At 41.1% G+C, this 26,821-nt stretch overlaps 1 protein-coding gene across 1 annotated transcript in view; it reads left to right on the top strand.

Annotated features, from left to right (window-relative positions):
- The window catches only part of LOC122545235 (synaptotagmin-like protein 2), a 206,429-nt gene that overhangs the window by 51,438 nt on the left and 128,170 nt on the right, over positions 1-26,821 (top strand). Inside the window, exons 2-4 of the mRNA XM_087980991.1 lie at positions 16,700-16,848; positions 18,749-18,860; positions 23,663-23,726. Coding sequence (XP_087837117.1) covers positions 16,700-16,848; positions 18,749-18,860; positions 23,663-23,726 — 325 coding nt within the window. The remainder of the gene's footprint in view (positions 1-16,699; positions 16,849-18,748; positions 18,861-23,662; positions 23,727-26,821) is intronic.

Raw genomic sequence — 26,821 nt, 5'->3', positions numbered from 1 at the left:
GTCATCAATACTGTTATCTCTCCTGGCACTATCTCAATATCAAATGCCCCCACTAAACAGTTATGTTTCCGGTTGCAAGGAATTGTACACAACAATCTGCCCTGGTGATTTTCTAACATGGGCTTTCCCATCTGACAGCTGACCAGCCTTCTATTCTTGCTGGCTGTTGGGCAGAAAATGGCACAAACATGATAAGTTATTGCTGTAAAATGGAGCAGGACCTCTGCATTCCTGGCATTTTCATGTATTGACCCTCCCAACTCCCTCCCTTCTCCAACACTATCCCCATCAGCATTACAAGAAAGACAAGCCCCAGTTCCTCCTATGAATATAATGATCATTGATTCTCGTTTTGCAATATTCTGATGCCATCCAACTGTAACAAACATTGGCTCTGAATGGACAGTCTGTTTATGTGACATACAGTCCTGAATGAGGTATAATTTCCTCCATTAGCTTCCACCCCTCAAACTCTTAAATCAAGCAGTCACTGCCTTCAGTTGAAACCGAGTCTTCTCAAAGTCGGTTACCTGAGTTGTAACCTGCACTGAATGCAGATTCCCATCAGCCCTGTACATGATGATTGACGTTAACTTCTGATTCTCTACCAGTTCTGATTTAATATCTTCATCCATATATGCAAATCCCTCCATTGCCTTATTCCTCTCTCACTCTAAAGTCCTCCAGCCTTACAACTCACTGAGACATCTATGCCCCTCTAACCGTAGTCCCACCTTTCTTTCAACACTGATGGTCATGCCGTTAGCAGTCTATAAGGCTCTGGAGTTATATCCTCAAAGTTCTATACATCTGTTTTCTTTCATAAGAACCATATGAACATGTTACTCCTCAAGTTTGTTTTGTCATTCAATGAGATCATGACTGTTCTGTAACCTAATCCCATGTAGGCAAAAGTGAGGACTGCAGATGCTGGAAATCAGAGTTTAGATTAGAGTGGTGCTGGAAAAGCACAGCTGGTCAGGCAGCATCCGAGGAGCAGGAAATTCAATGTTTTGGGCAAAAGTCCTACATCAGGACTGAAGGCCAGGAGCTTCCAGGGTGGAGAGATAAATGGGGGGGGGGGGGAGGGGGAAGGTGCGGGGAGGGGGGGGAAGGTGCTGGGGAGGGGGGGGGGAAGGTGCTGGGGAGGGGGGGGGGGAAGGTGCTGGGGAGGGGGGGGGGAAGGTGCTGGGGAGGGGGGGGGAAGGTGCTGGGGAGAAGGTAGCAAAGAGTACAATACGTGGATGGGATTGGGGATGAAGGTGATAGGTCAGAGGGGAGGGTGGAGTGGATAGGTGGGAAGGGAGATTGGCAGGTAGGACCGGTTATGAGAATGATGCTGAGCTGGAAGGTTGGAACTGGGGTAAGGTGAGGGGAGGGGAAATGAAGAAACTGGAGAAGTCCACATTGATGCCCTAGGGTTGAAGTATTCCGAGGCGAAAGATGAGGCGTTCTTCCTCCAGGCATCGGATAGTGAGAGAATGGTGGTGGAGGAGGCCCAGGACCTGCATGTCTTTGGCAGAGTGGGAGGGGGAGTTGAAATGTTGGGCCATGGAGAGGTGGGGTTGATTGGTGCAGGTGTCCCAGAGATATTCCCTAAAGTGCTCTGCGAGAAGGCGTCCAGTCTCCCCAATGTAGAAGAGACCGCTTCAGAAGCAATCGGTACAATACATGACTTTGATCAGAACACTACAATCTCCAGGGCATCAGTGTGGACTTCCCCAGTTTCCTCATTTTCCCTCCCCCCACCTTACCCCAGTTCCAACCTTCCAGCTCAGCACCATCCTCATGACCTGTCCTACCTGCCAATTTTCCTTCCCACCTATCCGCTCCACCCTCCTCTCTGCCCTATCACCTTCTTCGCCACCCCCATCCACCTATTGTACTCTTTGCTACCTTCCCCCACCCTCCTCTCTGACCTATTACCTTCATCCCCACCCCCATCCACCTATTGTACTTTTTGCTACCTTCTCCCCAGCTCTATACCCTCCCATTTATCTCTCCACCCTGGAGGCTCCCTGCCTTCAGTCCTGATGAAGGGCTTTTACCTGAAACATCGATTTTCCTGATCCTTGGATGCTGCCTCACTGGCTGTGCTTTTCCAGCACCACTCTAATCTAAACCTAATCCCATGTACCTGTTTCTGAGCCATATTTCTCCTTCCTTCTGAATAACCAAGATCTGTCTGTCTCCGATCTGAAATTTATGTTTGGTCTAGGTATAATTGCCACTTGCAAAGAAAATTCCAAATCTCTACCATCTTTTGTATAGTTTTGTTTTGTAACAAATTCACCACCAAAGGCCTTGGCTTTTGTGGAGTTGGTAAGACTTGATAGACACTTAAAATGGTGGTCAGACTCTGTCTGTAGAATTACCACCCTTATATCTGACACCCTTTTTTTATTTACCTGTAGTGAAGAGGAGACTGGTGTAAATCACACAGTTGAGAAACGTTAGCACAGCAATGTTTAGATCTGAAACAAAAACAGAAATTGCTGGAAAAACTCAGCAGCATCTATAGAGAGAAACTAGATTTAATGATTTGCGTCCTGTGACTCTTGAACTGGTGGTAGCTAGAAAAATGCTTATTTTCATGCAGATGATAGGATGAGGGGAGGGGTTAATGAGTAAGCGATAGGTGGAGATGGAGCCTAAAGAAACAGAAGAACAGTTGGATAGATGAAGGAGTAGATAATGGTCAACCTAGGAGAGTGAATAGTTGCTAATGGGGTTTAGATCAGCATTGAGTTCAAACAGACACAGTTTTGCCTGTTGCAAAAGGCTTAACTGCTGTGTGGGAATTACAAATTTACAGACTAGATTTAAATGTATTTGAAGGTTGCTAAGGTGAAATCTTGGTTCTTCAAAAATCAAAATAAGTACACTCTGCAGGTGTCTCTGAGACCTCTGTGTTCTAGCAATTTCAGTTGTTGTTTTTTGATGTTCCTTTTGGGTCATTTTATGAATATTTAGCCGATTTCCAAAAGGTTGAAAGATCTCAGTTGGTGAGGCAGTGGGAGGTGGCTTTGAGTTAACAGTTTGATTGACAATTAACACCTTTATTAAAGGCTGTTAAAGTAAAGCTTTATGAGTTAAAGTTTCTTCATTTTTAGAAACTCAAGTACCTGTCATTTTAATAAAATGATTCAACATTCATGAAATGAATTTCATGATTAGGAAGTGCTTTGCTCTTAAGTCTTTAAGTAAAATCTGTGTATGGTATTTAGAGTTTTTCTTAACTTCATTTCCAATTGGTTCATCAGGTCTACCCAGGATGGATAGACCTATTGTCATGTTGTCATGGGCTAGCATAGGGTTATAAAGAGTCATGCAGTTGACATGAGCTGGCAGTGGATATATAAAGTGTCCTGAAGGTGGTGGAGGAGTCACGAATTGCCATGGGATTTAAGATGCAATGGAGATTTGTGGCCTTCAGCTAGTGTGAGGAATACAAGGAACCATTGGCAGAGCCTTTGGAACTGTCCACCTTTGAATTCACCCACTCCTGCTGCTGCTTACATTCTGCTTCCAAAGTCAGCTAGCCTGACTCTCCTACCCTGCATCTGGAATAAAAATCACAATATTCAGGCAACTTTTCTTGCAGACAGGTCTGGCAAGCCATGAGATTTCCCAACTCAAGCTTTCAATCTTATTAGCAAAAGTATAGACCTAAACATTTGACACTATCACCTGGGTTTCAGACTGTCCAGCTAGGAGAAACAGCTTATCTCCATTTCATTGCCTTAATATCATGAACACTTCTATTAAAGCCCTTCTTAACTTCCTTAAATTTCATGGAGTATGTCCCACATCTGTTAATCTCCCTTCAGTTTCACCTTCAGAGTTTAAGATTCATTCTGATGAACCTATGCTCTCTTATTTCTGAGATTTCATGACCCTTTCTAAGGAGTGATGTCCAGAACGGCTGACAATACAAGTGTAGCCCAAATAAGGCTTTGCATATCTGCAACTTTACTTCTACCTCCTTGTATTCAAACCCAGTAGACATAAAGACCAATGTTCCTTTTTTGATTATTTTCTGTACTGGTTCACAATACCTTGTTTATCAGTGTACACAGATCACCAAGACTCTGTGGATCTCTACAGTTTCTAGATTCTCACCATTTAGGAGGCACTCATATTCTTTTAAGATTCAATGTTTTTGACCTTATATTTACCTGTAAATAAATCTACTTTTACCCTTAATCTATTAATAGCTCTTTGTAATTTTGTCCTTCCATTTGTTTGCTGCTTATAATATTCCCCTTTTTTTTGTCATTGGAAAATGTGAAGATATAGCTTTCTATCCCATCATCTAAATGATTACTCAACAAGACCTGTCATGGATCCTTTTCCAGAGCTATCTGACGAAAACGTAGTGCTCCAAAAGGTACTGATTCCAAATAAATTTGTTGAACTATAACCTGGTCTAGTGTGATTTTTAACTTTGTCCACCCCAGTCCAACACCGGCACCTTCACATCATGGATCCTTGAGGCACATCTCCAATAACACCCTGAAAGTTAAAGAACCTCCATTCACCATTCTCCCTGTTGTGTTCCTTGTTGCTCAAGTCAATTCCTAACCAGGTATATAAACTTGCCCCTCATTACAGCTAACAATCTCTTAAGACAAGGTTTATCATGTGTTCTCTGAAAGTCCATTTAGAGAAATTGGATATTCCTTTGTCTACTACTTTAGTCAAATCTTCAAAGAAAAAAATTAAATCAGATTAATCAGGAATGACTTCACCAATTCAAATCTATGCTAACTCTCTGACTTTTTAAGATTTGCTCCTTCAAACTTATTTGCCCCAGTTTGTAATCATCCCATTTACTTGTGAGCCATGCTTTTTTGTGTGATTATGATTGAAAAGCATTTTGAGGTAATTTTTGATTATTAAATGTGGAAAATAATTGCAAATGGTTATTTTTGTTATCTAAATGAGCATAAACAAATGATTAGTTTACCAGTTAATGAGACACTGATTATTCTTTTGAAGTAGGATCTTGTCAAGTTGTTTATCAAATTCCAAAAACAATATTCTATTAAAATTTACAGTGTGAAATAAAACATAAAATGCTGGAAACATGGAGCAGGTTACAGTAGCATCTGTGGAGACAAATAGTTAACAGCCTGGATTTTTAGCGCAGGGTATTATCACTAGACATTTAAAAATGGCAGACAGGTCAAGGTTCAAGGATTTCCACCTTTATTCTTATGCTCTGATTTGCACCAGAACCTTTTAAGTAAAGGCTGCTTTGGGTTGTTTGTCTGCACTCTGCACTGCTGTTGTTGGCCAAGTTTTTTTTTGCAGGGATTACTATGACCTAGTCCATAATTTTCATAGAGTCTGGCCAGCTTTTTAAAAAGTTGTGGTTCAGAGCACTTGGGGTGCTCATAGTCTGCATAAAGGAACATTTCAGAAAGGTAATTTCAAAATGTCCTTCTCATGGATCTTGTGCTCGGCTGTGCCATTCCCATGTCTTGTCATACCTCCATACCAAGCTATGGCATTTCCATGCTCATTGACCTGTTATACACTGTATAGAACCAATGAACTCTATATTAACAATAGATAGTGTGAAAAGGTTTTTATAAAGAAAATAATTAGAGTTTTCTACTATGTTAATCACCAGCAGAAGCTGCAAGTAGTTGAAACCTCAATTTTTGTGTAAATTAACATTGTGCAATGATCTGCACAGATTAGAGAGCTGGAGATGACAATCAAGCAATGCTTCCCAGCAACTGGGGCTTTTCAACATTTTATTGGATGGCTGGGTTCAAAGTCAAGCCTCATTATTCATAATTGACAATAACCTGTCCATCAAACTCAATCACGTTTCATTCCTAATGTCATAATGATGAAGTAGAGCAGTGGAAGATAATGAAAGAAAAGGGAAACAAACCTTGCATTCCAGATCCCACTACATTGTGGGATATCCTGCCCCATGTATCAAAAAATATATTCAGTCATAACAAGATCCATGGCAGAAACTCACGGTCCTGGGTAGATGGCATATTTGAATCAACGTAGAACCAACTATGATAAATGATATTAATTTTGTTCATTATAAATGCATTATTTTAAATGCTGATCTATGGGCTGATTGATATCTCAAATGTTTTCCACATAAGAAATATTAAAACTAGCTACTTATAGAGCCAAGTGTATACCTTGACTTATATTCACAGGATCAAATTTGTAGCCATTTTCTGATTCTTAGGAAACCTTCCTGAGTTTGGTGACATTGCAAAATGTCAATCGATTTTTTTGTTTGCTCTTTTGAGTGTACCTTGTTGGTGATAAAGGAAACTCTGAATGCTTTGAACATCTGACAATCATAATAACCTTCATCTTCTTCAGTTGTTATTTGTATTCCGTTTAGCTTCTCCTCTGCTGTTCTTGGAACTCTAAATCTATAAATTTAATATAATAGCACTGTCTCTTTGCTAAAAATAGATGCTGCAAGGTCTAATAGGACATAAGACATAGACAGGTTCTGTCCACACCACAATATTGATCAGAGCACTTAAAACTGAGGCAGATTTGCACGGTACCCAGTGTTTGGTTCAAGACCCTTTATAAACTGAAGTCTGAGCTGAGTGCAGCAATTATTATGGACAATTGTTCCAGTCAAATATCTCAGGTACATAATAGCCAAACTAAAAAAGGTTAAAGTGGCCATGCAAAAGATAAGTTACTAAAATATTGCTTATCAGAAGTGGAGACAGGAGTTGCAAAATGGTTCCTGCCTCCACATTAAAGCTGTCATATTCATCACCTTTCTTCTGATTGCCTTGTAATCTGAGCTGACCTTAGACCCTCCGCTAGCTTCCCTCTATCACTGTTATCTTGCCTCTTGGCCATTTTTGCTGCTGTCAGTCCTTTGCTCCACTGGCTTCATTTGGTGGGATACTAATCTGTTCTGGGCTTGTCTTCAACCCTTTCATTAAGCGATCCAAAATTTAAACCCTAACATCTAATCAGATAACTTCTCATCATGATAAAGGCAGATTTAAACCAATAAGTTACTATGTCTTGAGGATACTCTACAAAGCATCGACAGCTTTCTGGAATAGAGAAATCCAATTTCAGAAATGAACCTTGTCTCAGCTTTGTGTGAACCTCATCTCAACCTTGTGTACACATAATTCTGAAATCTTGGCTCTATGGTCTAGAGTCCTCAAGCAAGGGAAACAGGTGCTCAGTATTCACTCAGCAAACCTCCCTCAAGAATATCATGTTTCAAAAACATTTGAGAACCTATTATTTATCTTGAAAGCTGCTTAACCTCAATACCATTTATTATTTCTTAACTGAACCAAAGTGTTATGCAAGATTCTTAAAAAGACAATCCCACCTGTCTATTCTTGGATACTGTTTTTGTGTTCCAATCAACTTTGTAAACTTGTGTTACATTGGTATTTTTGGAGTTAGTGAGTTGGAAGTTAACTGAGCTGACCTGCCAGGAGCTGGGGTAAGGCATATGGTACAGAGCAGGGAACCCAGACACAGTTTTTCCTTATTGCTGTGGAATTTTAACTCCCTAGTGTGCATGTGACATGTCTGACAAGCCCTCCCACTCAGAAGGCAGCCTGATTTCCATGCTTGGTTTCCAGTCAAATAGGGCGCAGTCCAGCAGAGACCAAATGACTGACCCCCTTGAAGAGAAATTTGTTTCTGGGGAGAGCAGTGTTTTGGAAAAGGATGGAGGGGATGGGGATATGTTACTGATCCTGCTGAAGGTTTGATTCCCAGGGTTAGGGGTGGGAGTCAACCCACATCCCTTATTTGGTATGACAGCAGGAAGAGGTTTTAACCAAGGATTCTGGGATGAATTGATGCCTGTAAGGGAAAAGGGTTGAAGACCTGGAGACAACATTGGAGTCCACATGTGTAAAGTTGGAGAAGATTGCAAGCTTTTGGGTATTGTGTGTATGACTGTGAAATGTATCAGTTGAGGAATACTGCATCCCAGCAGGTAATTGGAAAACATCTTACCTACTGTAATCTGGAGTTGTCCTGAAGTTTCCTAAGGCTTGGATAACCCATCAATCTCCTGCGAATTTCAAAATCCTGGATAAAAATTGGGCTATTGGTCTTATTAAAATGCTTATCCCCATGGAATGACTTTGTTGCCTCCTGCAACCCTTAACCTCTCAAAACTGCAATTGGGCAACTTGAAGCCAGAATTCAACTTTTAATGTTTTTATCTGCCTAAACTGAGCCATCTTTTGGGGTTAATATTTCTGCCTCAATGTTTGTGTCATTGTTTTTCTCAAGCCTTCATGAATATTTTTGTTTTAATTATATAGTATTTTCAAATAACTTTTATTTAATGGCTATGCCTGGATAATGACTGAAGACTCCATCCAGAATTATTTGTCCGATTACTGTGTGCAATGAGATGTAAAGAAGCAATCCTGAAATGTTCTGCTCTTGCCCTTGGCTTGTAGCTTTCCTTTCTGTAATCAATATTGTTGAGGAGGTGGATAAGGAAATATTTCATTGATTCTTGGGAATTTATGAGGAAGGGAACTGTTCATCTCCAACTTACCTTGCATTCAGGATTACTTCGACAAATTGGTTCTATTAATAAGCTTTTGCTGTTATCTGCTGTGGAGTGTTATGTCTGAGCAGTTGTGAGATTCACAGAACGTTTAAAAAGGAGGGATTTTTTTTTCTTATCTTCTCTGAGAGATGCCTTTCACAAATTGTTTAAATCTGGGTACTACTGCAATCTTTTGATTTCTTAAATTAATCTTAAATTACCAAATGCAATGCAATATTGAGACATCCAAGTAGCTTTAAGTTGTCAGTTTTGCTCATATTGCAATTGAATAGAAATTTGTTTTTTGTTTTATGAACATATGACAGGCACAACTGGGTTTTTGTCTGCCAACTTCTAGACCAGAAAGCCCCCTCTTCTCTGGAGGTATGGCAAACATGCCCAAAACAAGTTGATTAAAAGTACTTTATTACTGGCTCAAAGTATAACAAATGAGCAGTAATATAGCCTGCACCTAGTCACCACTGGTATTGGTCCCACTATTGTAATAAGCTTGTCTTTGCAGAGAGTAGCCTGAGACAGGCAATGTCCTCTGAGTATGTTCACTGTTGTTCAAATGCCAATTGAAGGATTCCTATATTGTATGGGTTTAGTTGCCAATGAGCAGGCAAGCCTTGGATTCTTCAGTATATCCTCCAGCTATGGGCTAAAAGTAAATTTTCCTTTTGTTTTTTTGTAAATTACTTGTTTAAAAACATTTTTTTGTGAGCGAGAAAGCATTTCCCCAAACTCGTACTCCTGGAGATTCAACCATTCACGTAACTCTCACCTTCAACATACCTGCAGATCACTGCGTGTAAGATGGATGATATAAAGTGGATTTGTCTCATTGGGTGAGCTCCCTGTGGAGATGCAACAAGTGCTGACAGCTTGAGTCAAATACATAGCTGAATCCCGAGATCCCTGTTGATTTCTCTGATATCCTGAAAAAAAAATCCTCAGTGGTGACATAATGAAATCCTTAAAAGTCTGAATGTTTTTGGGACAGTAAATGAGAGCCCATCAATATGAGGGAGTCATCATGAAATGCTAGAAAAATCTAGCACAAATCTTTGTCCATATCACCTGCAATTGAATTTGAACGCTGCATCATTAGAAGTAATTAAAATTGCTAAAGAAGTGAAAGCTTCTGCAAGTTGATTGAAATTCATGATGAGATGGATGAAATGATTAAATAGGTTGAATTTACCCAGTGGGGCTTAGGCTGTGCTTTAATGAGTCATGAAAAAAGGAATAGAAGATTAAAAGCTGCAACAGATGCTGAGCTTGATGATGAAATATTCAAATCAATTTTAAGAAATACAAACTGCTTAAAATCCTGAAGTCTGTCACCTATCTATGTTGCTCAATGCATGTATGTATTTATTTCACTGGGTTTGGATAAACGCACAGGACAAGTTTCCTGCACCCGAGTCTGAAATTTGGGCCAAGTTTATATCCATTTGGTTGACATGTCCAGTTTCAGCTTTTTCAGGTGAAGGTCTTTTAATTTGTATGAGGCAGGACTGAGATCCCCTCCAAGAGGAAGTCCTGCCTCCAAGAAATGCCACTTACATCCTAACTCATGTAAGTGAACATTAACAAGCTTTATTGAACGTAATCTTTTGCAAGGGATGGGAAGAGAGGGCATTTGTTTGAACCCGACAGACTTGGGTCCCAATTCCGTCTGATCTGATTTCCCTATGAAATGGCTGCTTATGCAGATGCTCAGTTACTGTCCTTAAAGTAAAGATATAGTTCATCCTTTACTCCACAGTGGGTTAGTAGCAGGTACTCCAACAATGACACTGCCCTAAGTTACAGGTCAACCCAACTATTTTCCACCCACAAATGGCTCCTGCAATTCAGCCATTGTTTTATCAGGTAAATCACATTCCCTGTTTTTCACCAGTTTTCTCATCTCTTCCACATTTCTGAAGGCAGTACCTCATGACAATACATGATTGCTAGCTACCTTGCCCAAGGTGCTATTCTTTGAAGGGGATTGGTGGATTATTTAGTATTGTTGCAGCTGAGTCTGATTGATTATATCTCACACTGTAAGCTTTGCAGAACAATATAAAAACTCCCAGCAGTAATTGCCTTATTTGACCACTCTTTAACTTTGCCTACACAAGTGCTTCAACCTCCCCTGCCTGCTGGTCTACTTCAGAATAACTGAAATATGATTATAGGCCATAGAGTTTGGTGGGAAGAGGATGATGTTCATCCTGATTAACTGCTTGACTGATATTTCAAGGAGAATATCTGAAAATATATGGGTCTTTACCAGCTAGTCATTTGCTGAATTGAATGCAAGTTGTCTACAGCCAAAATGTACTTCCTTTTTATGAACAGCAGGCTACCTATAAAAGCAAATTGTGCTGACTAATTTTCCCATTCCCACATTACCAAATAATGAATTACTAACATTCGTGGCCTAAATATTTAATCACAATAAACAACCTTAAATTACAACAGAGTCTCTACTTCTAAAGCATTTAATTGACTATAAAACACTGTGGGATATCCCATGTTTATTACAGGAGATATATAAACACAAGTTCCTTTATCTTTTGTTCCTTGCTTGTGTCCACATGACTAGGCAGCAAAGGTAGAGCTAAGAGAAATTCTTACCCATAAATGTCTGACATTGACTTTGTAAATTTACATTTTGCTTACAATATATTTAAAGTTGTGATGTTTTATTTAGTGACACAATGTTGCTTTAAGTAAATTGACAGGGATGTGACAGAAGGCAGGAACAGGTAGGTGACACACTTATAAATCACAACATAAAAGGGCTAATGTTAATTAGTTTGCTCAAATTTTTTCAACAGAGGATCATTTGTGAGAATTGGGTTTCAGCTCCTTTATTAGCGACACATTAGGATCATTGCAAACAGTTGAACTTCAATCATAAACTATTTTTTTTTTCAAATTTGGGGAATGGAATCTCTTTAATCAAAGGAATTTTGCTTTTCATAACTGCACTGGAATGTGATTGGTAGAAAAACCACATTCATGTTTTAATTCAATAATCAGTTTGAAAATAGAAGATAATATTTTGCAGTTCTTCTTTCTGATTCTAATCTTTTTTTAAAACAAATCTGTCAAATACTTGGGTGTGCATAGTAATGTTAACTTTTGGTGCAGTTCAATGAAATATGGAAAATGTTAAATGCAAATGATCATATTCTGCTGCAATGAGCAGAATAAAACAATGTCTACCAGTCATTTGAACAATTCCTTTTTGAAACCTGGGGCAGGGTTCTGCAATGTACGTGGGAACGGTTATTAAATTGACTGCTCGTTAAATACCAATCAAGAATGAAAGATGTGCTATTCCAATGTTATTTGGAGACATTTAACAATGATCTTTATGAGCAATTTTGATTGTTGTCATTAATATTCTGCCTTGCCATGGGCTTATTAAAACAAGAGAGGAGATTCACACCTAATTATGTTGCTTAAGTGAATGTTTATTGAAATATATTTAAAGGAGTCTTATAAACCTGTGAAAAAGCTTCAGGAATTTTTGAATCAAGTTCATGATTGAATGCAATAGAAGTGTTATGGCCATTGCCCACTTCTGAAATCTGCTCTTCAGTAAATGTATTGGGCTATGGTTACAAAGATGCCAACAGATGCCACTACCTCATTTGTGGTTCAGTTGTGAAACAGTGACAGTACCAGCAAAAATTAACATTTGAATAATCCTTGAAATATCCTATGCAAGAATCTTTTTTTCTGGGTCACCTGGTATATTGTTCTCACATCGCAGCGAGCTGGGCACCTTTTCAAGCTTGTAAATGGAAGTTTAACTTCTCTCTATTGGGATATCCACATGTCAGGCCTTCTTTACACACACAGATAGCTAAAGCAAAGTTGTTCAATCTGCCCAGGACATTTCATTATTTTATCTTGGGAGGTGTCATACTTCTAACCCAACAGATAAAAGGTGACATCTTTTCTTAAAGCACAAATTCACAATCTCAAGCTGAAAGGTCAAGCTCTAGGAAATTATGTAAAATTTTAATTGGAATGACCTCTTTCAGATAGAAGTGTTAGTTGTGATCCTTTTCCTTGCATTAAATCTTGTTTATTTTGACCCCAAAAGTATTACAAAACCACTTCTCACACTTCATCAGAAACAAAATACCTGGGATCTCTAGATCTTTGATGTCTCAGTGTGAGCCTGAATCATTTCCTCCCCACACAAGTGTAATTTTAAACATTCACCATCTGAAGGAGAGGAAGCTATTTAAACTCTTTCCCAGTTACAATTTCTTAAAGATAAAGCAGAGCAACTAAACTTTCTCCAATGCCATGGTATGTTCAGATAGTTGAGATGAGATTTGAGGGTATGCCTCAATTTTGGCCAACATGGTGTTCTTGGCTGAAAACTTGAGGAGAAATTGAGGTCTGGAGATCAGAGCTGAAAATGTGTTGCTGGAAACAGGAGAATCGACGTTTCGGGCATAAGCCCTTCTTCAGGAATGAGGAAAGTGAGTCCAGCAGACTAAGATAAAAGGTAGGGAGGAGGGACTTGGGGGAGGGGCATTGGAAATGCGATAGGTGGAAGGAGGTCAAGGTGAGGGTGATAGGCCGGAGTGGGGTGGGGGCGGAGAGGTCAGGAAGAAAATTGCAGGTTAGGAAGGCGGTGCTGAGTTCGAGGGATTTGACTGAGACAAGGTGGGGGGAGGGGAAATGAGGAAACTGAAGAAATCTGAGTTCATCCCTTGTGGTTGGAGGGTTCCTAGGCGGAAGATGAGGCGCTCTTCCTCCAACCGTCGTGTTGCTATGGTCTGGGGATGGAGAAGTCCAAGGACCTGCATGTCCTTGGTGGAGTGGGAGGGCGAGTTGAAGTGTTGAGCCATGGGGTGGTTGGATTGGTTGGTTGGGTTGCCTCAACACTTCAACTCCCCTGGGTTAATGGCTGGAATTTGAACAGGTTGAAAGATCCCATTCACTGGGTGGAGAACTACTGTTGAGTCTACCCCATGATTTAAGATCCGAGTGACCAAAGTTCCACTTACTGAGAGCTGCTGGCCAATCAGAAGCAGGCATCTATTCATTAACACCAGCGATCCAGGGACTTGAGGCAAAGCTCTGCGTGACTTTCAGTGCCTTGCCTCCATCTCCCCTTCTCAATGCAGATGCCTGAAACAGGCACCAAGAATGAGGCTGCCTCCACTGGTGCCTGCAGTAGACTGTTGGCAAATTGACTGAAATTTCTTTGGGTGGCACTCTGATGGCAGAGATTGTGGCAGGACTGCAATACCTTGATGTGATCCATGGGCTATACGATAAGGTACTGCTGTCCTGCTATGTCCAGAAATGAATGGTCATGGACAATTAACAGTCAAATTGATGGGCAGTCTCTACAAGTATCCCCAGCCTCCGTGAACTCTGCAAATCAGTGCAAAAGACAAGGCTGAAACATTTTGCAGCAATCTTTAGCCAGAAATGCTGAGTAGATGCTTGATCTCAGCCTCCTCCAGAGAAGCCATTACTGTGGATGCCAATTTTCAGCCAAGTGAATCACTCCATGTCATATCAAGAAATCCTCAAAGATGCTGGAAACTGTAAAAGTTAAAGACCCTAACATGATTCCAGCAAAAATATTGAAGAATTATTCTCCAGATTTATGTTCCCCTAACCACTATATTCCAGTACAGCTACACCATTGCAATCTGCCTGACAAAGTGGAAGACTGTTCATATGTCCTGTTTAGAAAAAGCTGAACAAACCCAACTCAGTCAGTTATTGCCACATCAATCTGTTCTTAATCATCAGTAAAATGATGGGAGCAACATTTGCTCAACAATAACCTGCTCAATGACAGTGAATTTGAGTTCCACCAGGGTCACTCAGCTTCTAAGGTCATTATAGCCTTTGGAAAAATTTGGAAAGAAAGAGTTGAACTCCTGAGGTAAGGTGTTTTTGTCTTCAAGGTGATATTTTGTCAGAGTATGGCAAGGTGCCTGACCAGAACTGGAGTGAATGAGAATCAGGGACCTATTTTCACTGGTTGGTATCTTAACAAGCTCAAATGAAGATGATTGCGGGCTTCCAAGTCAATTATCTCTGGGACATTACTGTAGGAATTCCTCAGCATAGTGAAATAGAACTTTCCATTTTCAATTGCTTCATCATTGATTTCCCTCCATTATAAAGGTCAGAAGTGGGGATCTCCACTGATGGTTGCACAATTATCATCACCTTTGCCACATCACAGATCTTGAAGTGGTCCATATCCATTTGCAAAAAGATCAGGACAACATCTAGGCTTGGCACAATGTGTGGCACAAATTTTACTTGCCACTTAAATGCCAGGTAATGATCATCTCCAACAAAAGAGAATCAACCAATGCAGTTACAATCCCTGGGATTAATGTTGACCAGAAACTGAACTAGACCAGAATTGAAATATTGTGACTACAAGAACAGGTCTTGAGGCTCCACATAGCCTTTCCATCATCTACATGACACAAATTGGGAGTGTAATGGAATATTCTCCACTTGCCTGGATGAATACAGGTCTGTTAACACGCAAGATACTTGACACCATATAGGATAAAGCAGGAATTTGATTGGCACCCTATCCTTAAACTTTCACGATCTCCATCACCATTACATAATAATGGAGATTTGTACCATCTACAAGGTATAATACAGCAACTCATCAAGGCTTGTTTGACCTCACCTTTCAACCCTGCAAACCTATCCACATAGAAGGACAAAGGTGATAGAGATATGGTGACCACCCCTCACAACTACAGGGACAGCTCCAGCAGAGTTGTTAATGAGGAGAAGTCTCTGCACCAGGTGAAATCTGATATTCTCAGAACTGGGAGGGGAGGGTGAAATGGCATCAGGGATACCAATGCTGCAAACAGGACTCCTCTAAGGGGAGTCAGGGGACAAGGTTTGGTGTCGAAACCACTGGAATGGCCCTGTATTGGTACGAGGTATGACTGACGTGAGGTAGGAGGAGGAGAAGTGGTCCTGAACAAGCACGTGAGCCACATGAAAGCTGCAACCTCGCAAACAAAACAGAAGTAAAACATACCCGGTCCGTCAGAATATCTGGAAAAGCTGTCAGAACCTGTGGGGGTCTCCCACTCCACCTTGCACCGAAGAAACCTCTGAGGAAGAGATGGGCACAGCGGATGTCGCAGCCTTGATGCCATTACTGACAGATAGATGGCGATACCACCACCTGGAAGTTCCCCTCCCAGCCCATCGCATTAAGACTTGGAACTATATTGCCATCACTGCTGGGTAAAAATCTTGGAACTCCCTATCTTAGCAGCACTGTTTATTTACATGTTCAGTCACTATGGACTGCAATAATTTAGAAATGCAGCTCACCACCACCTTCTCAAGAATAATTAGACATCAGCAATAAATGCTGACCTCACCATTGATATCCACATTCTATAAACTACCTAACATATTTAGTAAATTGCATTAGCTGGTTGTGTTTATCTGGTGACTCAGGCTGCAGTAAGACATTGATCCTCTGGTTCCTTGCCATTTTAGTTTTCGGCCTCACTCACATTTCTGTCCTTTATCTCTTGCAATGTTCCAAAGAAGGTGAATGTGAGTTTGAGGAGGAATATCAGATCTTTCAAGAGAGCACTTTAAAGAGTTCTCATGTTAATACTGAGCTTAACCAGTTCAGCCTGTAACTCCTAGCACCATTTTGTTTCCCTTTTTTGCTTTTTTCTATTACCTGGTTTATCTCTTGTTTTCCCTCTTTCTTTGCCCTCAAAATGCATGTATACATGATATTGCCATTCACACCGCCTCTAGACACATATTTTGCTCCTTTACTTTTGCCATGTGACCACTCCTTTGCTCTTATACTATGAAACATTTGTCATTTAATTTCTCTTGTGTCTCACCCTATTACAGAACTTCCCTCTTGTTCTTCCTTGTTTCTACATCCCCTTTCACTGTCTGAAAATTGAGGACATTCCTAACTTTTCCCAGTTAGGATGTAAGGTCATAGATGGGTATGCTGACCTGCAGCAGATTTTTCAACATTGTGTTTTTATTCAGTTGTTACAAAATCCTGAAGTGGAATGGTATAAAATTTAAAAACCCTTTTTTTTCATAAGGTATTTTCTTTTTCTGCAGAAAACTGAAGAAAAAGAGTTTTGAGATGAAAAAGTTGAAGGTGATGACAGGTGAATGGTTTGCTGAAGTTCAAGCAAAACGCTATGGAGACTTCTGTAGTGGCATAGACATCCTCAATAATTCAATAAACAGAAAGAAGAAGATGCCAGGTAACTCTTCCATGAAACATTTCAGATTCGATTACTTACAGTGTAGAAACAGGCCCTTCGGCCTAACAAATTCACACCAAACCATCACCCACCCAGACCCATTTCACCCAATACTATGGGCAATTTAGCATGGCCAATTCACCTCACCTGCACATTTTCAGACTGTGGGAGGTAACCAGAGCAAACCCACGTAGATACGGGGAGAACGTGCAAACTCCACACAGTCAGTTGCCTGAGGTAGGAATTGAACCTGGGTCTCTGGTGCTGTGAGGCAACAGTGCTAACCACTGTTCCACCGTTTTGGTTTATTTCCTGACATAAAACTATTGACTCACACTTTGTTGCAGTTATTCAGGCACTGTTAGATATCTTGGCTAAATTACTTGAGTGTTCCCAAATTCAAATAGGAAATTATGCAAAAACAACTCAACAGTGTATTTTTTTAATTGTCTAATCGCTTAACTTTATTTATGATGTACTTTGGGGTTTTCTGTGTATTAGTCCAAAAACACACACAGGACATTGATTATCTGAATGAGATGGGCGGACACTATTTCGTTCGGATAATCGATTATTTGGTTAATTGATTAAATGCCTTTCCTCTGGAGCTCAGAGTTTTTAAAGTCTGCTCCCTATTGAGGAGATTACAGCAGCACACAGCACGCAAGCCCCCGCCCCAACACCACACCCCTATGCCCGCCCCCATCCATCACCACACCCCATCTGCCCTAAACCCATCCAACATCGTCCCCCACCCGCCTCCATCCAGTACCAGCCCCCCCATCCACACCCCCATCCAACACCACCCCCACCCGCCCCAAACCCGTCCAACACTGCCTCCTGCCCCGCCTCCATCCAACACCTCCCCCCCCCATCCACACCCTCATCCAACACCACCCCCACTCACCCCAAACCCATCCAATACCGCCCATGCCCGCCTCCTGCCCCACCTCCATCCAACACCGTCCCTCCCGCACCCCTCTATGCCCTCCATCCACCCCCACTGCCCCCTCCCCTCAGTGTGCCCACCCCGTCTACCCCCCGTCCATCCACCCGCACCCTCCCCAGGGCAGCTGAACTGTACACCAACAACAAGACTGCTGCTGCTGTCTTTGGTGGGTTAAATGTCCAAATAGCGCGCACACGTACAGCCACAGCCACACACACAACTTTTATACTGCAACTTTTTGACAAGTTCCACATTTGCCCTGTACAGGACAATGTTGGAGAGATTATCAGGGGAAGCGGGGTGTCGGGGGGGAGGTGGGTGGGTAGGGGGGGGGAAGAGGAAGGTTAGGGTACACCCCACTGTAGAACTCCAGGGAAAGTGTGGGGAGAGGGAGAGGGAGGTCAGTCATTTGGAGATGGTGTCTGTTTAATCACTGTAAACAAAAGATGCGATCATGTTGGAAACACCTCTTTGATGTAACGTTTCTGTCGGCACCTCGAGCTCTCCTTCAGATAACCAATTTTCGGATAATTGTTATTTGGATAATTGAGGTTCCTCTGTACTATACAGAGTAAGGTTTTGGTGGAGGCAGATGCCATGAAATTTATTTACAATACTGTCACAGAATGTCGAAGAATTATGCACATCTTCTGGATTCTGTGCCTACTGACGTTACTGTAAATTACATATACATAGCTCGCTAAAGACACTACACTCATTACATGTGGTTGAAGGTGACCTTTATTTCCAAACATCACGTGATGTGTAAAAATTGTTTTAAAGGTACAGGTCTTTGTAATCTATTCAATAATACATAAAATTCCATACTATTATTGTTTTCCATTGATTTTAGACCTTTAGAAAATATGCATAGAAGAATATATCTTCTGGACATAATGACTGGCTTAAGAAATTTGCTGTTTTGAATGACTATTTACTTGTCGTGTACAGTTGTTCAAGATGTTGCAGTGAAGGCATCTAAAGATGTAAATGTGTTTCTGAGTCCGAACTTAGAACGTCAAAATATTTCTTCAGATCCTGAAGCCTTGAAATCAGAGGAAAGGTAGGAAATATTTAGAGAAATGTGTAATGTACAAGGTTCATATTGCAAATGAACACTGAGCTGGTAAAGAAAAATTACCATAAGATGAAGAATTTTTCATGTCTTTCCCCTGTCTTTTATGTGATTTTAATGGATGTTTCCAGATTATCATAACAAGCCACCTTAGTAATATGCAAGTCTCTCTTCTGCATTTTTTGAGCAATCATTAATCTGTTTGTTTCAACACCCTAATCTCTTCCTGAAAAAAAGAGGAAAGAATTTCACACAGCCACATTAAATCCTTGTGCAAATGAAATAGTTTTCAAATCGAAGCCACATTATTTTTAAGAGTTTATCATGTTAGACGGAAAACTGCATTTCAAAACAATACATCTGTGAAGCAATATTTTGTAACACTTTTCAGTCTTTTTAGTTGTTAATTTACCTACTGAGCAACCTGAAATTCTCACGATGAGATGTTGTAAGCCCACTCAGAATTTTATTTTCTTCCTTTGCCTGCTGTCAAATTTATAATGTTTGGAACCTGAGACTGCCTTCCTTAGGGCTGGGAATCACAAAGTTCCAAATTGCAATGGAGAGGAAAAGAGGTGATTTTCTCTGGGTTGAGTCACTGCCCTGTAATAGTAATAGCATTTCTAAGGCATTCCCATGTGTCCCCGGGCTTGGGAATAACATGCTGATACATATTTAAGAAGACCAACCCTGGCATCTTTTCTACTTCTGTTCCTGCTCTGTGTCCTGGCATTAGGCCCTGACAGAGTTAGGACTGCATCACCAGAGCCTGAACAGTTTGTAGAAATATTGTCAAATCTGGTTGGTGCACAAGTGAGTAGTGGAGTGAGAGGAATCACGTTTGAAAGGATCAAAAGTACTTTTCTTTCTAAACGCAAGACTGATATTTGACTCTGGTTTATTCAGATCTGCAGAACTCCAAACTGCTTTTACCAGCAGCACTTCATTTCTGTGTGATGTCAAAATGTCCCTACCTGCAGTAATTAAATTGTGCAGTCTAAAAGGGTTACATCAGCAGCAGAAAAGCAATTTTGTGTCTCACACGGTTTCATGCTTTTATCCTGAGGGGTGCAGAAAAAAAATTGAATAGTTCAATATTTGCAAAATTGCTTTCTCAATTTTTGAGGACTTCTGAATGCCTGTGTATCATCTATGATGTTCATCCATATAAGTTGTAGTGTTGAAACATCAGCTTGTTCTGCATATACTAATGTACAAGAAATTGTATTGATTTAGAAAATAAGGAATGATACAAGTCATAAGGAGTGATAGCTTACATAAAACTCTCATTGTCAAGGAAGTGGAGCAACACTTCCTTCATGTCCTGGATTAAATTGACTGGCTTTCCCTGGGTCAAGCAAAATGATAGCAATGACAAGAATTTGTGTCAACAATTGAGTGGGGAGGTGATGCAATCAATGGAAGGGTCTGATGGTAAAATGTAAGTCTGCTCAGATGTTTATGAGCAAAACTGGCTGGTATGGTTGAATTGCTCCACAGCTACCTGATGGAGGAGCAGCACTCCAAAAGCTAGTCCTTCCAAATAAACTTGTTGGACTATAACCTGGTGTTGTGTGATTTTTAACTTGGTATGGTTGAACACTTAGAAGATTTCAAGTTGTTTTCTTTCCGCGTTTTCATTAAGATAGCTAGTCATGAATTTGGCATGCTGGGCTCTTCTGAGCCCCCTGTCTGTCTTAGAAGGTACTGTGCATCTGTCCCCTGTAAGCATACATTAAGTACATTGAAGGTGGTAGCACTGAAAATTATGATGGATCTCCAACATTAGTGGATCTTAAGGAGTTAATTGCAATAGTTGCCCACTTCCCATGCGCCCACAGGAAGTCACGGGAGAAGGCACAACTGATTGCTGACCAAATGCTACTCGGCCATGCTGCTTAAAAACTAAACTGCCTGGATGGGTGAGGCTCGAACAACAATCAAGAAGCTTGACACCATCCAGGCAAAACAGGCCACTTAACCGACTTCATATCTACAAGCATCCACTCCCCCCTCCTCCAATGGTCAATAGCAGCGATGTGTACCATATAAAGATGCACTGCAAAAACTTTCCAAGGCTCCTTAGACAGCACCTTCCAAACCCAAGATCGCTACCATCTAGAAGGACAAGAGCAGAAAGGTACATGGGAAAAGACATATGGGATACTTTTATTAGCTGAGTAAAGGGTTTAAGAGCAGGGAGGTCTGCTGAAACTGTATAAGAGGTTGGTTGTGCCCCAACTAGAGAATCATGTGCAGTTCTGGAATCTACATTATAGTGGGGATGTGATAGTACTAGACAGGGTGCAGAGGAGAATTTAGATATACACTCGAGATGTTAAGGCATACAAAATTCACTGGCTTATCCTGTTTCCCTCTATCTGGCTTCAAATTGCTTCTCCTAATCCACCAACACCCTGATTTCATGTGGCCTACTTTATTGCAGTGAAAACTGGAACTTTTTAACTTCTCTGTCCCCTTCAAAGGTTTACTTTTTACCTGTGGTAAGTTATCCTTATGATCTTCACCAAGATCCACCTTTCCCTTACCATGTGAGGATTTCTCTTTTGCCCAATTTCTATCCCTCACAGATTGAAATTGATTCTTGAAGCCAAACTTTGCTTTATGGGCCAACTCATAATCATGAGCCATTTCAGCTTCTAACCTTGCCGTTTTAACTCTCTGCTCTTTAACATGAGTTCTCCCTACTTTAGAAAGTAAATTATTGAACTCCTGTCTAAATGCCAATTTCTGAAGTTCAAACTCTCTCTCTTTTTCTCTCTTCTGCTTTTAATTGCAATTCCTTGTCTTTTGCCTCTAACTCAAGCTGTTTCATTTTCAATTGAATTTTTCCACCTCTAAAGATTCTGATGCTGTTTTCAGCAAATTTAAATGCAGAACTATTGCTGTAATTATCTCGCCTTTCCTCATGGAAAGAGACGGCTCCAAATCCAGCTTGTCTGCTAATTCCTTTAGCTTGGTCTTAATCACCTTTTGTAAAACCCCCAAGCTCACTTCTTCCACCACAGAAAACTCTTGGTGCTTGAAAGAGCCATTGCTATCTCAAGCACAGTTTAAACCAACCAAATTCAACATCAGAACAAAAGACACTGACACCTAACACCTGCTACCTTCGAATCCAACAACTCTAATCCCAATTTGGCACGACAGAACAATTCCTGGACGAGCCCCCATTCTGTTATTGACCAGGCCAGACCCCCACAAAGCATTTTAAGAAGGTAGCCCAGACCTTAACTTTGCTTAATTTGTTTTAAGCAGGCGTGAAGTATATTTTCCAGGAGAAAATCAGCCAGTCAAACCACTTAGTTTTAATCAAACCAGAATTTATTTACAAGATTACTGAATGAAACACAGGCAACAGAAAACTGAATACTGAATAACTTAACCTACTGAAAACCCAACTGATCACCCCAACGTAATGATGCTGTTCCAAATACTTGCAACAATCTCCATAAACACCCCTTAGCACAAAAGGTAAAATCAAACACAAGTTCTTAGAGGATAGAAGTCCGAGAGAGAGAGAACCACCCTGGATCTGCTTCTGTGGGTCCAGCAGCCTTTCTTCACCCTACTGCTAAAATCAAAATCCAGAGAAAAGCTGAACTTGGAAAATTAGCCACTCCTCTTTCATTGTGTAAGTTTTTTTTAAACTTGAAAGTCCTCTGTCTGAGGCAAGTCTCTGTTAGCTATTATCAAATTGGCCCTAAACTCCTACACCCCAGACTTTTCAGAGTCTGTATTGTTTACAACCCCTCTTGGGGAAAAAATGTCAAGGATAGAATAACCTTGTTAACGAGCAGCTTCATCACAAGGTTATGGGCCAAGTGCTGGAAAATGGGATTAGAATAGTGTGGTTGTTTCTGACTGGCACGGATTCGATGGCCAAAAGGCCTTTTTCAGTGCTGTTGGCATCTGATGCTATGAAGTTTTGATAACTATAAGGAGGTTGAGGGTCAGTGAGTGGAAAGAACAAACTTAGAGGGATGAAGAATAAAAGGTTAATTGTACCAATACCCGAACAATAGCATCTGCATAAACATATGTGCACGGCATTATGACGTTACAGCACATCGGTCCTGACACAAGAAGATACTGGATCGGCCTCCTTGTGTTTATGGTTATAGGCACCTATTGTTGAAGTTTGCATTAGCCATGTTTTTGTCTCTCATGTGAAAGGATATGAGCAAAGATTAAACAAGTTGGGACTCTACTCATTGGAATTTAGAGGAAAGAGACGTGATCTCAGTGAGGCATATAGGATTCTTAAGAGGTTTGACAGGATAAATACTGAGAAGATGTTTTCTCTCATGGGAATTCCAAGACCAGAGGGCATAGTGTCTGAATAAATAGGTGCCATTTTAGCAGTGGGATGAGGAGGAACAACTTCTCCGAGAATATTGAGGGTCTTCGGAACTCATTGCCAAAGACAGCTGTGAGTGCAGAGACTTTGTGTATATTTAAGGCTGAGATAGATAGATCTTTGGTCATAGGGAGTCAGGGGTTAGGAGGTAAGGAAAGGAAAGTGGATACGAGGAATATCAGATCTATCATGATCCCACTGAATGGTGGAGCAGGCTCAAGGGACAAAACTTTCTATTTCTGTTCCTGTTCCTATTTCATATGGTCTTAAGCTCCTAAAAGCTCTCACCAATAATCCTACAAGCAGTAATACATTATCACACCAAATGAGATCTAACATCTGATATTAACTTATTTTTAGGTATTGTAGATTATTTTAATATTATTATCATTTTGTTTTTTTTAAACAGGGTGTTAGAAGAAGCAGAATCTGTACCGCAAACAAACGCGACAAAGCTTCAATCACAGTTTCAGGTTAGAATCAGGTTCCTGACCTATTTACCTTTGGTAAAAATAAACACTGCTTGGTCTGTTTACAATAGCCTGACTGGGAGGATGCCAATGTGTGACTTGTTCCTTTGTCCCTACCAATAAATTCCTGTTAACTAGTTGCTGAATCATGCATGACAACAGCCAAAGGTGATTCCTTCCTCTAGAGAAAGTATCTGCCTCCTGTGACAGCACAGTTCAAAAGGGGTACTCATTGAATCTCTCGGAATTGTTAGTTAAAACTCGTTATGTGCTTGTGCTACCCTCAACTAAACTAAGGTTTGAATTATCATTGTCAAAAATAGTAAGTAATAGTGAAACATTCTTCTTTAATTTTTAAAAAATGTGACTTCGTGGTAGTAGACAGAGGGTGGTGATGGAGGTTGTTTGTGCGGCTGGAGCCCAACATGTGGTTGTGTAACACAGGATCAGTGCTGGGTTACCTGTGGCTTCTCACTTATATATATGATGTCGATATGAATATTGACAGGATGTTAAGTAAGCTTGTGGATGACATAGAAATTGGCTGCATGGATGACACTCACGAAGAAGCTCTTGGATTACAGGAGTGTATAAAAGGAATGGTCAGATGGCTGCTCAGTGAGAGATGGAATTTAACCCTGAAAAGTGTGAGATGGTGCTCATTGGAAGAAGCAACAAAACAAGGGAGTAGAAATCTCAGAAGATAAAAGCCTGAGGAGAGGAGCGATCAGTTGGAGCAGTGGTGGCAGTGGGAGAGGAAAGGAGAGAAGTGTACCTGGGGATGAATGGGGGAGAGGGACTGGAGTGAACTTGGGGGTGAACAGGGGAGAGAAGTGAAGCTGGGGGTGAATGGAGGGAGAGGTGTGAAGGTGAGGGTGAATGGCTGCACTGGGAGCTGAATCCAGAGGCCGAACTCTTGAGGTGACAGCAGTGTTCAGTAAGTGACACAGCAAGTGGATTAGCAGCTTAGGAATCAGGTTGAGAGACTGTCTCCCTCCTGGTATTACTCAATCCGAGTACAAAATCCTTGTTTTTTGTAGTTTCTAATTTATTAGGAATAGGGAATGAGAGAAATTTGATTTGGTAAATATTAGGTTAGATTCAGCAATTCCTACTTTTTTGTTTATAATTGGTAAGGTTCACAATGGCAGGAGAATTCAGCTGCATAGAATGCTCCGCTTGCAATATGTGGGAAATCAGGAACACATCCAGTCTCCATGGTGACTATGTATGCAGGAAGCCAGTTCAGCTGCAGCTCCTGATTTGCCACATGAATTACCTGGAGCTGCTGCTAGACTCACTATGGAGCATCCATGATGTTGAGGATGTAGTAGATGGCACATTTGGTGTGGTCACACCACAGGTAAGAGCAACACAGGCAGAAGTGTTGGATGACCAACAGGAAGGCTGGTAAACATGGGCAGGCAATGCAGGAGTTTTGAGTATTGTTGGAGTGTGGCCTCTCAGGGGAAAACAGCAAGAGGCAGGTGTGTAGCACCATGGTTGGCTCTGCTGCACAGCAGCAGGAGGGGAATCAGGTTGGGAGAGCTTTAGGGACCTTGATTGTAAAGGGTACTGACAGGCAGTTTTGTGGTACATTGCCTCCTTGGTGCCAGGGTCAAGGACATCTCAGAGCACCTGCAGAGCTTTCTGAAGTAAGGTGAACAGATGGCAATCATAGTATGTGTTGGTATTTATGACATGTGTAAAAAAAGAAATGAGGTCCAGCCATGAGAATATAGTGAGTTAGGTAGTAGATTAAAAGAAACCCTATTAATGTTATAACCTCCAGGTTTCTTCCAGAGCCACGCAATACTGATGATAGGAATAGGAAGATAGGTCAGATGAATGTGTGGTGAAAGGGATGGTGCAGGAGGGAGGACTTTAGAGTTTTGGATTGCTGGGACAACTTCTGGAGTAGTTGGGTCATGTATAAACTGGAAGGATTGAACTTCCAATGGAATGGATTTGATATCGAATATCAAAAGAATGCTAGGACAGTCCACTGGGTGGAGAAGACATGGGCAGAATAAGGCATATTGGAGTTCTGGAAAGTGAACTGGCATCCACTTTAACGCAAGAAGTTTGATTGGTAAGGTGGATGAACTTAGAGCACTGATCAACATATGGGAATGTGATATTGCAATCATTGAGAAATAGTTGAAGGAAAGACAGGGCTGGCAGCTCAACATTCCAAGTTTTAGAAGTTTCAAGGTGATAGTGGAAAGTAGGAGAGGTGGGGGCAATGTATTATTGATAAATGAATCCTTCACTACACAATGAAGGAGGATGCTGTAGAATGGTCTTCAAATGAGACTATCTGAGCTGAGCTCAGAAACAAGAAAGGGGCTATTACGTTTCTGGGATGATACTACAGGTCTCCCAACAGTTAGAGGGAGCTAGAGGAGCAAATTGCAGAAAGGTGTGAGGGAAACAGGGTTACAACTCCAGCGACCTTCAATTTTTCTAACATTAACTGGCTTGCCTTAGTGTGAAAAGATCAGATTGGATGGAATTTTTTAGTATATCTTTTGTACCAGTACGTAGCTAGTCCTTCTAGAGATGCAGCAGCGCTAGATCTAGGGATTGAACCTGGTCAAGTTGTCTTGCAGAATGTGGGACGTAAGGGTCAACACTAGTGTCTCTGCTGACTTTGCCTGCGAGAAGTGCACCTAACTCCAGCTCCTCACAGACTGAGTTAGGGAACTGGAGCTGGAGCTAGATGAACTTTGGATCATTTGAGAGGCTGAGGAGGTGATAGAGAGGAGTTATAGGGAGATAGTCACACCTAAGTTACATGATAAAGGTAGCTGAGTGACCATCAGGAGAGGGAAAGGGAATTGGCAGACAGTGCAGGGACACCCTGTGGCTACTGCACTCAATAATAAGTACACCATTTTGGATACTGTTGTGGGCGACGACCTACTGGGGAAAGCTACAGTGGACAGGTTTCTGGCACTGTGCCTGGTTCTGTGGCTCAGAAGGGAAGAGAGGAGAATAGGTGAGCGATAGTGATAGGAGATTCAATGGCGAGAGGAACAGACAGGAGATTCTGTAGTCACGAATGAGACTCCTGGATGGTATATTGCCTCCTGGGT

The sequence above is a fragment of the Chiloscyllium plagiosum genome, unplaced genomic scaffold (genome assembly GCF_037043375.1).
Source record: "Chiloscyllium plagiosum isolate Xiang-an unplaced genomic scaffold, Cpla_swu_hap1 HiC_scaffold_3, whole genome shotgun sequence".
NCBI lineage: Eukaryota > Metazoa > Chordata > Chondrichthyes > Orectolobiformes > Hemiscylliidae > Chiloscyllium > Chiloscyllium plagiosum.
Note: the sequence above shows the minus strand (reverse complement) of the source record. Positions and strands in the feature narration are given on the sequence as shown.